Raw genomic sequence first — 14,203 nt, 5'->3', positions numbered from 1 at the left:
GCACACATTAAGTGCTTAATAAATACGAATGAATGAATGAGCGACAGAAGCTGTGTCCAATCTGGTTGTGCTGGATCTGCTCTGGAGTTGGTGCCATGTTCCACTTAGGGACGCTGCTCAATCCCTCCGTCCATCCTTGTTGCTAGAGAAGTCATTATGGGCAGGGAATATGTCTGTTTATTGTTGCATTATACTCTCCCAAGCAGTTGGTACAGTGCTCCACATACAGTAAACGTTCAATAAATACAATTGAATGCATAAATGAAAGGAGTCAGCAGCCCCAGCCAAGGCCGGGAAGATCAGGAATGCAGAGGGCAGGGTCTCGGTGGAGATCCTAGGCCACAGACATCTCAAATGGGCCGGGCTAAAGGGCAGGGCAGGTTCCCTCCCTACTTTTGGCAGCCTCCACGGCCCTGGCAATAATCGGTCCGGCCATCTGGGCCGGAGGGAGGGGGCGCGTGCTCACCTCCTCACAGAAGCCAGTGGCAACAATCGCTCCATCGCTGCGCACACAGCTGAGCAGGCGGGTCTGGACGCCATGGCCACAGGCAGTGTTTCCTGACAGCTGGCAGGTGCTCCACTCTGAGGACCAGCAGGAGTCGGAGTTCAAGGCTCAGTGTTCAGGGCTTGGGGCTCAAGGCTTAGGAGTTTATGGCTCGGGGTTTGCGTAGATGGAGGTGGGAGAGAGGCAGGGTTGGGAGAGCAAATGGACCCCTTGGACCCGGACTCCCGGGCCTGGGACCCCTGAGACTTCCCCTCCCCCCCCCCCGCCCCCGTGGTACCCGTGAGGTTGTACTGATGCTGGAAACAATTCTCGTTGAGCACACAAGGTCTCAGCTGCACATCTCCTGCACAGGTTCCTCCACTCAGGGCAGGTCTCAGCACGTGCCGGGTCCTCCTTTGTGTAGTGCGTGGGTCACAGGGCTGGATGAACACGGAAGGGCACACGTGTACCAGTAAGAGCTCCCCAGGTTACCGACACATGCAGCCATGGCATATACACAGCCCCACGGGCTCCAGGCCAGAGAACCCCAGGAAGTCAGTTCTTTCTCATGCTGGGGGGGACCTTCTCCCCTCCACCCTTGACCCGGAAACCCTGCTCACTCCGGTGACAACATGAGAAGCATAGCGTAGTGGATAGAGCACAGGCCTGGGAGTCAGGAAGTCTTGGGTTCTAATCCTGGCTCTGCTACTTGTCTGCTGTGTGATCTTGGGCAAGTCACCTTACTCTTCTGGGCCTCCGTTCCCTCATCTGTAAAATGGGAATTGAGACTGTGAGCTCCAACATGGGACAGGGACTGTGTCCAACCCAATTTGCTTGTATCCACCCCTGAGCTTAGAACAGCACCTGGCACACAGTAAGCACTTAAATACAATAATAATAATAATGATTATCATTATTATTGTTATTATTATGAAACTCAGGTCAGCGTCCTCTCTCTGGCCAAGACTTGGGGCAGGCGAGGGGCCCCAGAGGGGAGATAGGATCATGGGGCCTACCAATCCAGAGGACCCCCTGTGCCTGCACCTCTTTCACAGCCTCCTGAATAGGGAGAACAGATACCATATCCCCATTTTACAGATAAGAAAACTGAGGTCCAGAAAAGTGACCTGCTCACAGTCATAGAGCCGGCAAGTGGCCCATGTTCTTCCCACCAGGCCATGCTGCTTCTCTGACTGATTGATTGACTGGGGGCTGCCCTCCAAGGCCTTCCTGATCTCTAAGTGATAATCTGTGGGAATGGGTGCCAGACTGGGGGTGGGGGGGGAATTTCAACAGAACAACTATGGTCAGGACCCCTCTCCCTGGTCCCTCCCCACCCCCACCCGCACCCCCAAGCCCTTGCTGCAGGGTCTAGGTGCTTTTAGGTTCCCAGGAACAAGGTTCCACCCAAGGGACAATACAATACACACAACACACATCTCAGAGAAATGTGGGGAGCGCCAAACCTAGGGAATGGATCAGGGCACCGCAACTTCATCAAGCTAAGACATCCATTTCACAAACGTTCAACTGAATCATCAGGGCATTATAGAGAATTAAATTTGATGTTTTATTCCATTCCTTAAAAAACAATCAAAACATTTTCAAAATAAAGTGATTCCATATTTCTCAATGCTAGCAGTGTGATTATTTTCTGAAAGGTTATGCGAATTTAATGTGAAAATGTAATGTGAATCCATTTTCCTGATTAGACTTATTGGCTACATGAAAGTGAGAACTTAAAAATAATAACAACAATAATGAGGCTAATGATTTTTTTAAAAATTATTGTTGGATCTTACTATGAGCAGACTGCTTTGGGAATCAGACGTTCAACCAAATGAGGTGGACCTATCCAGTGCATGTGCTTTCTAGTGTGTGTGTGCTTTGTTGGAAGATGCCACTCCTTGCTGTGGTCTAGTCCCCAGCCAAAGACTTGACCTTTGAGCAGCTGCACTCTGGAGGGCTAGGTGTTAATCAATCAGTCATATTTACTGAGCAGTTAACTGTGTGCAGAGCATTGTACTAAGTGCTTGGTGTTGCCTCAGAATCCTGCCTGGCCTCTCGTTGCCCTTCCCAAATCCTCCATCATCCACTGCTTCCTTGCCTCCTTTTTGACTTCTCCGCGGGGTCAGCAGGGTTGCTCGCCATTGACCTCCGCTGGCATCCCGGGCCCTGCCCCCTCACCTTAGGCTGGGCTGCCCTTTAGCCTGTTTTCAAACCTCCTCCATCCCTCCCTCCTTCCATCTGTCTGTCCATCTGTCTGTCCATCCGTCCCTCCCTCCTCTTTTTTTTTATGTTATTTGTTGAGCACTTACTATGTGCCAGACACTATACTAAGCGCTGGGGTAGATTCGAGTTAATCAGGTTGGACCCAGTCCCTGTCCCACATAAGGCTCACAGTCTTAATCCCCATTTTACAGATGAGGTAACTGAGGCAGAAAAAGTAAAGCGACTTGCCTAAGGTCACATAGCAGACAAGTGGTGGAGCTGGGATTAGAACCTAGGTCCTCTGACTCCCAAGTCTATGCTCTATCCACTAGATCACACTGCTTCTCACCTGTGTCTCTAACCATGCCTCCCTCCAGCCATCCCTCGATTTTGTTGAGGTGGTATAGAGTCACTCCAGATGGTCATTTTCTGGGAGTGGCCACTCTCATTCCTGTGGACGGCCAGCTGGCTCTCTCTGCTCTGCTCCATCTCATTCTCTCTGGCCTGCTCTGTTTTGTTCTCTCTGCGGCACTCAGTCTTGCTCTTTCCTCTCCGATCTGCATTGCTCTCTCTAGTCTGGTCTGTCTCGCTGTCTCTGCTCCAGTTTATCTTGCAGTTTATCTTGCTCTCTCTCCTGTCTGCCTCACTCTCTCTGCTCTGGTTTGTTCTGTTCTGAGAAGCAGTGTGGTTTAGTGGAAAGAGCACGGGCTTGGGTCTCAGAAGTCATAGGTTCTAATCCCTGCTCTGCCACTTGTCAACTGTGTGACTTTGGGCAAGTCACTTCACTTCTCTGTGCCTCAGTTATCTCATCTGTAAAATGGAGATTAAGACTGTGAGCCCCATGTGGGATAACCTGATTACTTCGTATCTTCCCACAGTGCCTAGAACAGTGCTTGGCACACAGTAAGCACTTAACAAAAAGCATCATCATTATTATTATTATTCTCCAGTCTGCCTCGCTCTCTCTGCTCCAGTCTGCCTCGCTGTCACCGCTCTGATCTGTCTCGCGCTCACTGCCCTGCTGTCTCACTCTCTCTGCTCTGATCTGCCTCACTCTCTCTGCTCTGCCGTCTCGCTCTCTCTGCTCCGGTTGGTAAGAGTCAGTCACAGCGCCCGATCAGGATCCTGTCTGCTCCATTAGCTAACAGGGTCATTATTTTTCCTCTGCCGCTGCAGACACACCGTTTCTCAGGCATGGAGGTGACATACGTTATTTCTGAAAGATCAACTAATAACTCTTCTTATATGTGGAAGGAAATTTTTCCTTGGTGATTTGGCAAGACCAAAGCAACTCTCCTCTCTTGAAGGACCGTCTGTGTCTTCTCCTTTTTAACCTTGGTGGGCTTAGTACCCATTTCAACGGGATTGACTGGGTGTCTATTATGCAAAGAGCATTGTACTAAACTCTTGCTGGACAATGCACTATTCCAGGCACCCACTGCATGTGGGAACTGTACTGGGCACCTACAGTTTTAGGGCTCTGCTCGTGCTAATAACTAGGGGCTTAGAGAACATAGAGAAAAATGATAAACATTATCTGTGCCACCATGGAGCTTGCAGTCTAGTATGGGAATCTGGAACATGAATGGATGACTATTCTTAATTGAGAAGAAGAGAAAGCTTTAAGAGCAGATTCAGGCAACGAATGAAGAGCAAGTAAGAGCAGGAGAAGACAGGGCTGCTGGGAAGACCAGGCGAGGAGGCTGATGAGTCCCCGTCCTCTTTCTCCCCGGGGACTACCCCCCACCACTGCATGGAGCCAGGGGTCAGGAAGTGAATTTTTACAGTGCCAGGGTTACTGACTGTTTGGAAATTCCTGGGCAGTCCATAAAATTGACTTGAAGTTCATCTGCTGGTAATAGTATGAGAAGATTTCTAGATCTGCAAGCAGGGCAGTGGGAAGAGTCCCTTTGGTGCCAGGTCACGGCACTCTGGGGCTGTGTGCTCCTGTCTTCCTGCCCCAAGCTCTGCTGCCACCACTGTGGTTTGGGCACGGACAGAAAACCAACCAACCAGCCAGCAACACCATCTCCTCTTTTCCTTCCCATGCCCCCTGCCCCTCCTTTTCTAGTATACTCTGCAACACAGCACACACACACACACACACACACACCCCTGAGACCCCCATCTCTGACCTTATGCCCTCTGTTTCCAGGGTCTCACCCACTGCTGACCAGGCTCACTGCCTCTGCCAGACCACTGTGGGACCTCAGACCTGAGCCTCAGGGGTTTACCTGTGGACATGGGCTCCAGGGCTCCCAGTGGGACAGGACGCACTGGCTGGGGCAGAAGCGGATGCAGCGCTGGGCTCCGGCCGGAATTTCTGTCTGGTCACACAGGGTGCGATCCACCATCTCCCCGCCACTCTCCCCCACCGTTCTGACGCACCTGCAAGGCAAAGTCCATCCAGGTCCTCTTATTCTCAGTGGCCTGGGATCTTGGCTGCAGAGAGGGTTGGGCACAGTCCTCGAGGTGGAACTGGAGCCCAGGGCCTGAGGCTGAAGGAATGAGTTGTACCAGGGACTCAGGAGTCTGACTGGCAGGGTTTGGGCACAATCCCCTAGGTGGGGCCAGGGCCAGGGTCCAGGCCAAAGGATTGAGGCAGGTCTGGGGCTCAGGAGCCTGACTGGAGCCTGGCGGAGAGCTGGGGCACAATTCCCGAGGATGAAGGAATGAGGAGGGCTCAGTTTTGAGAAGAAACAGCTAGGAGCCAGCTGGGCAAGCGTGTGAGACACAAGGAGCTCTCTGTACCCAGGACTCTGCCTCCTGGAAAGACCAGGCACTGGTTGCCTTTCTGGGCACCCATCTTATGGTTAGGGATTTGACCATATAAACCCCTGATTCTCCCCACTCCATCCCTGACTCTCTCCCAGGGACCTAGCATGGACCATCCGACACCCCAACTCTCCCCTCTCCAGCCCTGACTGTCCCCCAGGGACCCAGTGTGGACCGCACATATCCCTTTAAGCTTACTGAAAGAACCCATGTTTTAACGCACCTGACCTTCCTCGTCTGCAGCCCCTCCCCACAGAGCAGGGCTGTGGGGTCTCCAGGGATCTCACACGGAGACCAGGGCCCGGCAGCCCAGGAGTAGCGGTGGCATTCGTCGAAGCACGGCATCGTCTCATGCACCTGCCCAGAAGGAAGGAACACACTTCACATCCTGCCACTGACAGATTCAATTCCTGTGCCACCTGCCCGACGCACCTCGTAAATGGTACCCGTGGTGCTGGCCACACCAAGACAGCAACCAGCACCAAGACAACCACTCCGAGACAACAGTTTCCCAGAGATAACAGCCACAGCTGATAACCTGATAGTGAAGCATCAAGGCCCAGTGGACAGAGCATGGGCCTGGGAGACAGAAGACCTGGGATTTAATCCCAGTTCTGCCAATTGTTTGTCTTGTGACCTTGGATGAGTCACTTAACATTTCTGTGGCTCAGTACAATGCCTGGCACATAGTAAGCACTTAACAAATACCATAATTATTATTATTATAAAATGGGGATTAAATCTTTCTTCCTCCAATTTAGACTATAAGCCCTATGTGGGACAGGGACTGTGTCCAACCTGACAAACTCATATCCACCCCTGTGCTTAGAAGCGTGCTTAAAAACATAGTAAATAATTAATAAATACCATTTTAAAAAAAACGGTCCATAGACAACAACCGTTCCAAGATGGTCACCTCTCTGAGACAACAACCAAACCCAGAACAATAACTGGCCCTAGACAGCAACTGGGTCTGACAGAAACTGTTTCTGAACAACAATTGCCCACAGGAAGTGACCATCCCAAGATGGCAACCACCCTAAGACAATAACTGTTCTGGACCAATAATACTGTCTGTGACAACAACTACCCCAGAGACAACAATAGTCTTGAGACAATAACTGCCTCAAGATAACAGTCTCCTCAGGACAACAAGCAGTGCAGAGACAACAGATTATAAGCTCCTTGAGGACATGGAACATGTCTACCAACTCTGTTATATTGTACTCTCCCAAGTGCTTAGTACAGTGCTCTGCACAAAGTAGGTGATCAATACAATTGATTGATTGAACAACCATCCCAAGACAATGACCAGCCGGAGACCACGGCCGCTCAGAGACCTTGGCTGCTTAACGATATGACAGCGTACACAGACGGATGGGCTCAAATACGCTGAAGTTATTGACTTGTCTAAATTCTGAATGTTGAGAATATGTTAAAATATTGCTGTATGTCTCCACAAAACGGAATAAAAGACAGTTCTCTCTTCAACTGCAAGAGAGCGGGTGGGAATTCCATTACAGTTTCATTTTCTCCAACAGCTCACATCTCCGTTAGATGGCCTTTCTCTCAATTACGCGCCATATTGTTCCTGCCGATGTACTTTAAGTGACAATTGAAAAATATGAGAGGAGCGTTTACTTTTGCATAGAGTGTCCTCGGAATGCAAGCGCAGAGGGGAGTGATTCATCCTGCAAATTTCCTTCTGCTGGCCATGACGATAAATCCCGACTGTGCTGCCCTCTGCCCAGGTCTCGGCAGGGCTGTCCGCCTCTGCTGCTTCCCCCAGGGCCTGGGGCCAGTGGAGAGGAGCCCAGGGTGAGCCATCCCCAAGTGGGATGACCAAGTTGTGAAAGCAGGTGGCGAGAGTTGGGTGGGAGAGGCAGCGGCAAGAGGCAGCAAGGGCAATATCCAAAAATTCCTTTCAGTTAAACAGGACAAAGGGGCGTTGGCCCCAGCTGCCTCCCAGCTCCCAGCTGCACTCCGACACCTGGCTGCCCCCTCGGTGACTCCCCAGCCCCTGGTTGCCTCCTGGCCCCCAGCTGCCCTTGACCCACAGCTGGGAGAGGCAAGGCTGGGGACAGTTCCCCAAGAAACAAAAAGTTGCCCCATCAGCTCTGCTGTCCAGGGTCTCTCTGCCCACTCACCTGGGAGACGGGCAACTGTGAACATCCATCCAGTTGGGAACCTTAGAGGTCACACCCCCTGTAACCTGGAAGTGGTCGCCCTCTCCCCAGAAGAACAGGGGAGGCCCAGGTGAGTTCAGGGTGCAGGGAAGAGAGCCAGGAAATCTAAGGGTATAGGAGCTGGGCCAGGTAGAGAGGCAGGGCCAAAACTGCCTGGTCACACCCAGCCTCAGCAGCTGTGATCCACACCTTTTGGCTTAGCAAATTTATGTTGATTGCATCCCCCACTAGCAAAGCTTCTTAAAGGGCAAGAGTCGCATCTTTCACTTCTGAATGTTTCCAAGTACTTCATACAACACTCTGCACAGAGTAGATTCCCAGTTCAGCGCTTTGCACACAGGACTCACTCAGTACAGTGTTCTGCTCATAGTACTAGTCTCACTTTCTGCTCACAGTACTCACCCTGTACAGTTCTCTGCTCACAAAACTCTCCCAGTAGAGTGTTCTGCACCCAGTAGGTACCTAGTTGGTGATCTGCACACAGTAGGTGACTAGTACACAGCAATGAACCCAGCAGGTGAACAGTACAGTGCTCAGCACTCCATAAGCATCCAGTACAGGGCTGCACACACAGTGAGCATTCAGAATGGGGATCCTGATTGTTATTTGGAAGAGGGAAACTCTGTGGTTTCCCCTTTCCTGGCTTCGCTGCTGTTCCATGCCAGCCCCAGACCCAGGAGCCATTCAAGGAACAACGTGAGCTGGAGCCCCTGTTCCCATGGAAAAAGCCCGACTACCAGAAACTCCTCCCCACGGAGCTGATCTCTGGCAGATAAACCCACCCTGAGCCCCTTGAAGGCATCACATCACACCATAAGGACACACACTGACACCATCATGTCATACCACAAGTGCCCACACCATACTAGCCCAGAGTCATCTACTGACTCCTTCATGTCACAATGCACATGCACACAGACACCAACACATCATGCTGTGGACACAACATATCACAGTGATACATTAGGATTTGCACCCTTTATTCACCTCACTCTCAGCCCCACAGCACTTAAGTATGTATTAGTAATTTATTTATATTAATGCCTGTCTGCCCCTCTAGACCATAAGCTTCTTATGAGCGGGGAATGTGTCTACCAATTCTGCTGTATTGTACTCTCCCAAATGCTTAGTACAGCACTCTCCACAACAGTAAATCCTCAATAATTAGGACTGATCGACCGATACCATTTGAAATATTTCAGGGAATGAATTTATCAAACTCACTCAATCAATGGCATTTATTGAGTGCTTTATTACTTGCAGAGCACCCTACTAAGCACTGGGGAGAGTACAACAGAATTAGAGGACATGTTCCCTGCCCATAATGAGCTTACAGTCCAGAGGGGAAGATAGACATAGATATAAAGAGGAAAGAGTTTCCACCACCACCACTGCACCCTACCCCACCCAGGGTCGCCCATCACCTGCATTCCCCAGGTAGTTTCGGTCTGAGACTCTGACTGCCCACAGTGGATCAATTCTGCCCTGCCGTCATTTTTGAGAGCAGCTACGGGGTGGTTATGTTTGAGAGAAGCAATGTGCTGACCGTCTGTGAAAGCAACTGCACAGTGGTCATTTTTGAGAAACACTACATGGTGGCCATCTTCGAGGCAAGCGGCATGACAGCCATCTTTGAGAGGGGGAGCCAACGATGCCATCGTTGGGAGGTCAGACCTCATCACGCCAATCCCACACTGCCCTAGGACGCCGGCTTCCTTTACTCACAGCCTGCAACCAGCCCTGGGCCTCAGGTGGGTCTCAGGCAGGTAGGTTTGCAGCAGCCCCAGAGCTGAGGTTCTGAAGAAGGAGGGGCTCTTGGAGGTGTCCCTGTCAGCTTTGAGTCCCCCCACCCTAGGTCGCCCGACTTCACAGGCAGACACCCCCGTCCTGCTCTTAGGCGCTTGAGAGGACGGGCGTGTTTTCTGCTGACACTGTGGCTGCTGCTGTCTTGCCTTAGAAAGAAGGCCGGCATTGCACATTTTAGTAGATATAATCAATTTTCAGGGGGGTAGAAACAGCAAGTTCTGCTGAGGCCGGCGGCAGGAGGGCGGCAGCCAGCGAACATTGCACCGTTTGTGATGGTTTTTCGTTTTGTAAGAAGGATGCTTTGATCTGGCCTCAAAAAAGAATAGGGGGGATAAAAGCTGATTTGTGAAGAAAAACATCAAAGCCTCTTTTCGCTAAATGAGAACAATGAAGATCAAAACAGATTGCAACACCAACCTGAGCCTTTGAGGGTGTCCGTGTGGGCAGAGCGGGACAAGCAGGGGAAAGAAAATGGCATAGTCATTAGTTCAGCTGCCGGACCACTGCACGAGACCAGACAAACTCTAGCTCGCAGCCCTCAGGGCCTGTGACCTTCCCAGGAGAAGCCGGAGATGGACGTCGGGCTAGAATGTGACACCCTGTTTGAAGAAGCCCCGATGCTGACGGCCGACCCTCTCACCCTGCTGCCCTCCCTTCCCACTTCCCGGCTGTAGGAAACACGTCGGTGGAGTCTGGGGCAAGGCCCAGGCTGCCTCGCCTTGCAGACCACCATCCGGGCAGAGATGAGGCACCAGAGGGCTCCCCCTAGACCTGGGTCAGCGGTCCTGATGTGGACTGGTCAGCTCCCCGGCCTCCGTACCACTACCCAGGTGACTCCAAGATCCCACCACGGCGATCCATTGCTAGGAGATGGGCAGCTGAGGTGTCAGGGAGAGAGTCCCTGGAAGACCAGCTCCCATCAAACTCTGCACCGGCCCCGACTTAGGTGCCCAGGCCCCTCCTGACTGCTAAGGAAGCAGAAATGCCTGACCCTCTCCCATTGACTTAGGCCCCTGCTGGACTCATGCCCTCTCGACAAACACTGACAGTCAGGAACAAATTGCTCCCTCAACCTACATTCTCTTCTCAGGTCACGCCTAGAGCCCAGCAACAGGGATCCCCTTGTGTCCCCCAGCCACCCCAACCTTACCTACACAACTTCCCACAGCTAGAGACCTTGATCCACCAACCGCCAGAGAGTGGACCTCTCCCCTGAGCCCCCCAGCTAGAGAGCATCTGGATCAGGTTGGGTTCTTCTCGGGTGCTGAATAAATATCTTTATATTATTATTACGATTACTACTACTACAACTATAGCTATTTCTATTACTCCTATTGCTCTCACCACCAGCAAGGTTCAGAGGGAATTGGACAGAATGGGTGAGTGTCCATGCAGCGTCACTGTGAGGAGTAAGGGATGGAGAGGGGAGAATCAGAGGTTTTGGATAGTCCATACCGGCTTGCTGAGGGAAAGTCAGGGATGGAGAGGGAAGAGCTGTGGGTGTTGGGTGGCCCATGCTGGATCACTTGGGGAGAGTCAGAGATGGAGAAGGGAGAGTCAAGGGTGTCAGATAGTCCCTCCCCGCTCCATGAGGGCAAGTGTCTTGTAGGATGAGCAGCACACAGTTTCTCCAGGTGTCCTAGTGACTCTATTGGAGACAAGAGTTTTGGCCAGGTGGGCTGTGGGGCTGACCCAGGAATGGGATGATTGATGGCCTTATACAATTATTCCTCTTTCTTGCATTGGAATCACTATTCATCTTTCCTGCACACATGCATACGGACTTGAATGCAGGCACACACACACTGATTCGCGCACACACACACACACACACACACTCGCACACACCCTACATTCCTACTTGAAGATGGCCTGCTGGTAGCAACACCCCAGCAACCCGGACAGAGAGAACTGAGGAGATGGAAACACAGATGACAGATGATAGACGTTGTGTGTGAACCCAGGATGGCCCTCAGCCATACATTTGAAGCCTAGGCTCAAGAGACACGGCACGTGACTCGGACAAATCTCTCAGACCTGGAGGAGGATGGGAGCTGGGACTGGGGTCGTGACACCCAGCCTGCTCTTATGGGAAATGCTGGAGAAGAAAATGGCCCTCAGCCTGGTTCTTCCTTTGGACAGTCCAATAAGACCCATGATCAAGGAACAAGCTTTCTGACCCAATCTAACAGAGCCACTGAGCGAGCAACTGAGTGACTGGGTCAGAGTTCGACCCAACCAGAGATTGACCCAGCCAGAGATCCACCTGGCCAGAGATCTACCCCACTAGAGATCAATGACTTCAGGATCTGGTGACAGGGGAAATGGGCTGGCTTATATTAATGTCTTTCACCACTGTAGATTGTAAGCTCTCTGTGAACAGGGATTGCAACTACCAACTTGTATTTTACTCTTCCCAAGTATGGTGTTCTACACACAGAAAGTGCTAGATAAATACCATTGGCTGGTTGATTGGATATCCAATAGTCCAGCAGAGCTGAAATCCTCTCCAACGTCAAAGGAAACTGACAGAGCTGGATTTTGCCTCCCCTACATGGTGGTGGGTGGAAGGTGGGCCAGAAGGGAGGACTCTGCAGGCTGGGAAGAGGCAGGGCTGGAGTTGGACTGGCCCAACACAAAATTACTGCCCCCCAGATCCCACCCCAACTGGGTGAGGGCCCCCAAGAGGGCCCCTACTAGTGATGAAGAGGGACTGGGTCAGAACTAACTGCAGGAAAAACAACTCCCAGCATGGGGTGAGCATGGGGAATTCATCCTCACTGGGAGCTGTGCAGCTGGGAACACCAGCAGGACCAGAGCGGTTGGAGAGACCCTGAATGGGTGGGAACCATTTTTCCTAGTACAATAAACATTCCTCCAGACCTCAGACCACTGTGAACAGAATTACATGAAATCTAAAAATTGATTGTTGCTCACTGCATTTAATAACATAATGTAAATAACTCACAGAAATAGGTTTGTTTGTTTTTTGCTGGGACTTCATAAAGTACAGTGCATCCTGCAAACTATATAATTTCAGTTACCATGGGGATAATGATTGAAACAAATACCCAGAGTGCATTTTAAACACGTAAATTGCATTTCTCCATACGGTGAAATGGTATTTACAGCCTAATAAAGAGAAATGGCATAAACGGAGGAACATCACTTCTTCAGAAGCATGAAATCCTGAAATCACCAATGCCAGTCCAGTCCTGGATGGTGTGGATGGGACCCAGCCTTATATGGTCTAGGTGATCTCCAGGTCCCAGGGGGTCTAGCCGGGCTACCAGCCCCAGAGACTGTAGATGGGATGTTGACACCAGGGGGTCTTGACAGATTCCCCATCCCGGAGGATCTAGATGGGCTCCTGGTCATGGAGGATCTAGATGGGCCCCTGGCTCTAGAGGGTTTGGATGGGATCCTGGCCCCAGCAAATCTAGATTAACTCCCAGCCTCAGAGGATCTAGACAGGCTCCCAGCACCAGAGGGTCTAGGTGGTATCTTGGCCCTGAATAATCTAGTTGGGCTCCTGACCCCAGAGGGTCTAATTAGGCTCTCAGTTCTGGAGAGTTAAGCTGGGCCCTGGAGAATCTAGATGGGCTCCCAGTCTCAGAGGATCTAGAAAGGCTCCCAGACCTGGAAGGTCTAGGGGGACGTCAGGCACCAGAGGGTCTCCAGGCACCAGAGATTCCCAGCCCTGGAGAATTTGGACGTGCTCCTGACCTGAAGGGTCTGGATGTTCTCCTGGGCTGTGCATCAGCCAGATGCTGACCTGCTGTTGGCAGCCCTCCCAGCCAATCAGCACAACACAGCGTGACTGCGTCACATCCACTGTGGGAATTACACTGGACCAGAGCCCCATTCCCCTGACAGCAAGTACCAGCTGGTAGTGCCTAGAACCACAGCAGTGCCCACTCAAGGATTCAACTCAGGCAGGGGATGACCCAGGAAAGGAAGTGGGTTTTAAGGAGCTGCCATGCCCAGACATCCAGACCCAGCTGTCTGAGTCCCAGCTTCATTCTGCAGGACCAATCCCTCTGAGGGATTCCCCCCACCCACTCCACCCCTATAGCTGGCCTGGACCAGGTATCTGCCCAAGTCAGCCTCCAACCAGCCTCTTTCCAACCCCCAAAGGGTCCCTCCAAATGGCCCCTACCATCACCTAAAAGCTCTTAACTGTCCCTAATGGCCCCACAATTTCTAACCGTCCCTTCTTTTTTATGGTATTTGCTAAGTGCTTACTATGTGTCAAGCTCTGTTCTAAGTGCTGGGGTAGATCAGAGTGGAAACCGCCTATGTCCCACATGGAGCTCACAGTCTTAACCCCATTTTACAGATGAGGTAACTGAGGCACAGAGAAATGAAGCAACTTGTACAAGGTCACACAGAACACAAGCGGCAAAGAAGGAATTAGAACCCAGGTCCTCTTTCTACTAGTCCATACTGCTTCTCACAGTAGGTGACCAAACTAGGGGTGTTGGAAGCGCCATGCTGGGTCACTGGGGGAGTCAGGGATGGAGAGGGGAGAGTTAGAGGTGTTGCATGGTTCACTCCTGACCATGGTGGGGCAGGGGGTGTCCAGGAGGGCAAGCTTCCTCGTGCCATTATGGGAGACAGAGTCCTGAGCTGCAAAAGGTTGAGAGGCTGGGGGTGGTCCCCTCAGGGACTGCTGTTCTTCCTTGATCTGTTATCCCAGTCTGAAAACTGTCTAAGGAGATGATGTAGCCTGGATCACAGT

At 51.5% G+C, this 14,203-nt stretch overlaps 1 protein-coding gene across 1 annotated transcript in view; it reads right to left on the bottom strand.

Annotated features, from left to right (window-relative positions):
- The window catches only part of THSD7B (thrombospondin type 1 domain containing 7B), a 159,992-nt gene that overhangs the window by 10,772 nt on the left and 135,017 nt on the right, over window positions 1-14,203 (bottom strand). The window contains exons 16-20 of the mRNA XM_029072551.2: window positions 9,880-9,885; window positions 5,694-5,827; window positions 4,930-5,083; window positions 783-924; window positions 467-582 (exon numbers count right to left, since the gene is read on the bottom strand). Of these exons, the coding sequence (XP_028928384.1) occupies window positions 467-582; window positions 783-924; window positions 4,930-5,083; window positions 5,694-5,827; window positions 9,880-9,885 (552 nt within the window). The remainder of the gene's footprint in view (window positions 1-466; window positions 583-782; window positions 925-4,929; window positions 5,084-5,693; window positions 5,828-9,879; window positions 9,886-14,203) is intronic.

Source organism: Ornithorhynchus anatinus, chromosome 9 (genome assembly GCF_004115215.2).
Source record: "Ornithorhynchus anatinus isolate Pmale09 chromosome 9, mOrnAna1.pri.v4, whole genome shotgun sequence".
Lineage (NCBI taxonomy): Eukaryota > Metazoa > Chordata > Mammalia > Monotremata > Ornithorhynchidae > Ornithorhynchus > Ornithorhynchus anatinus.
This window is presented reverse-complemented; position numbering and strand designations above follow the sequence as displayed.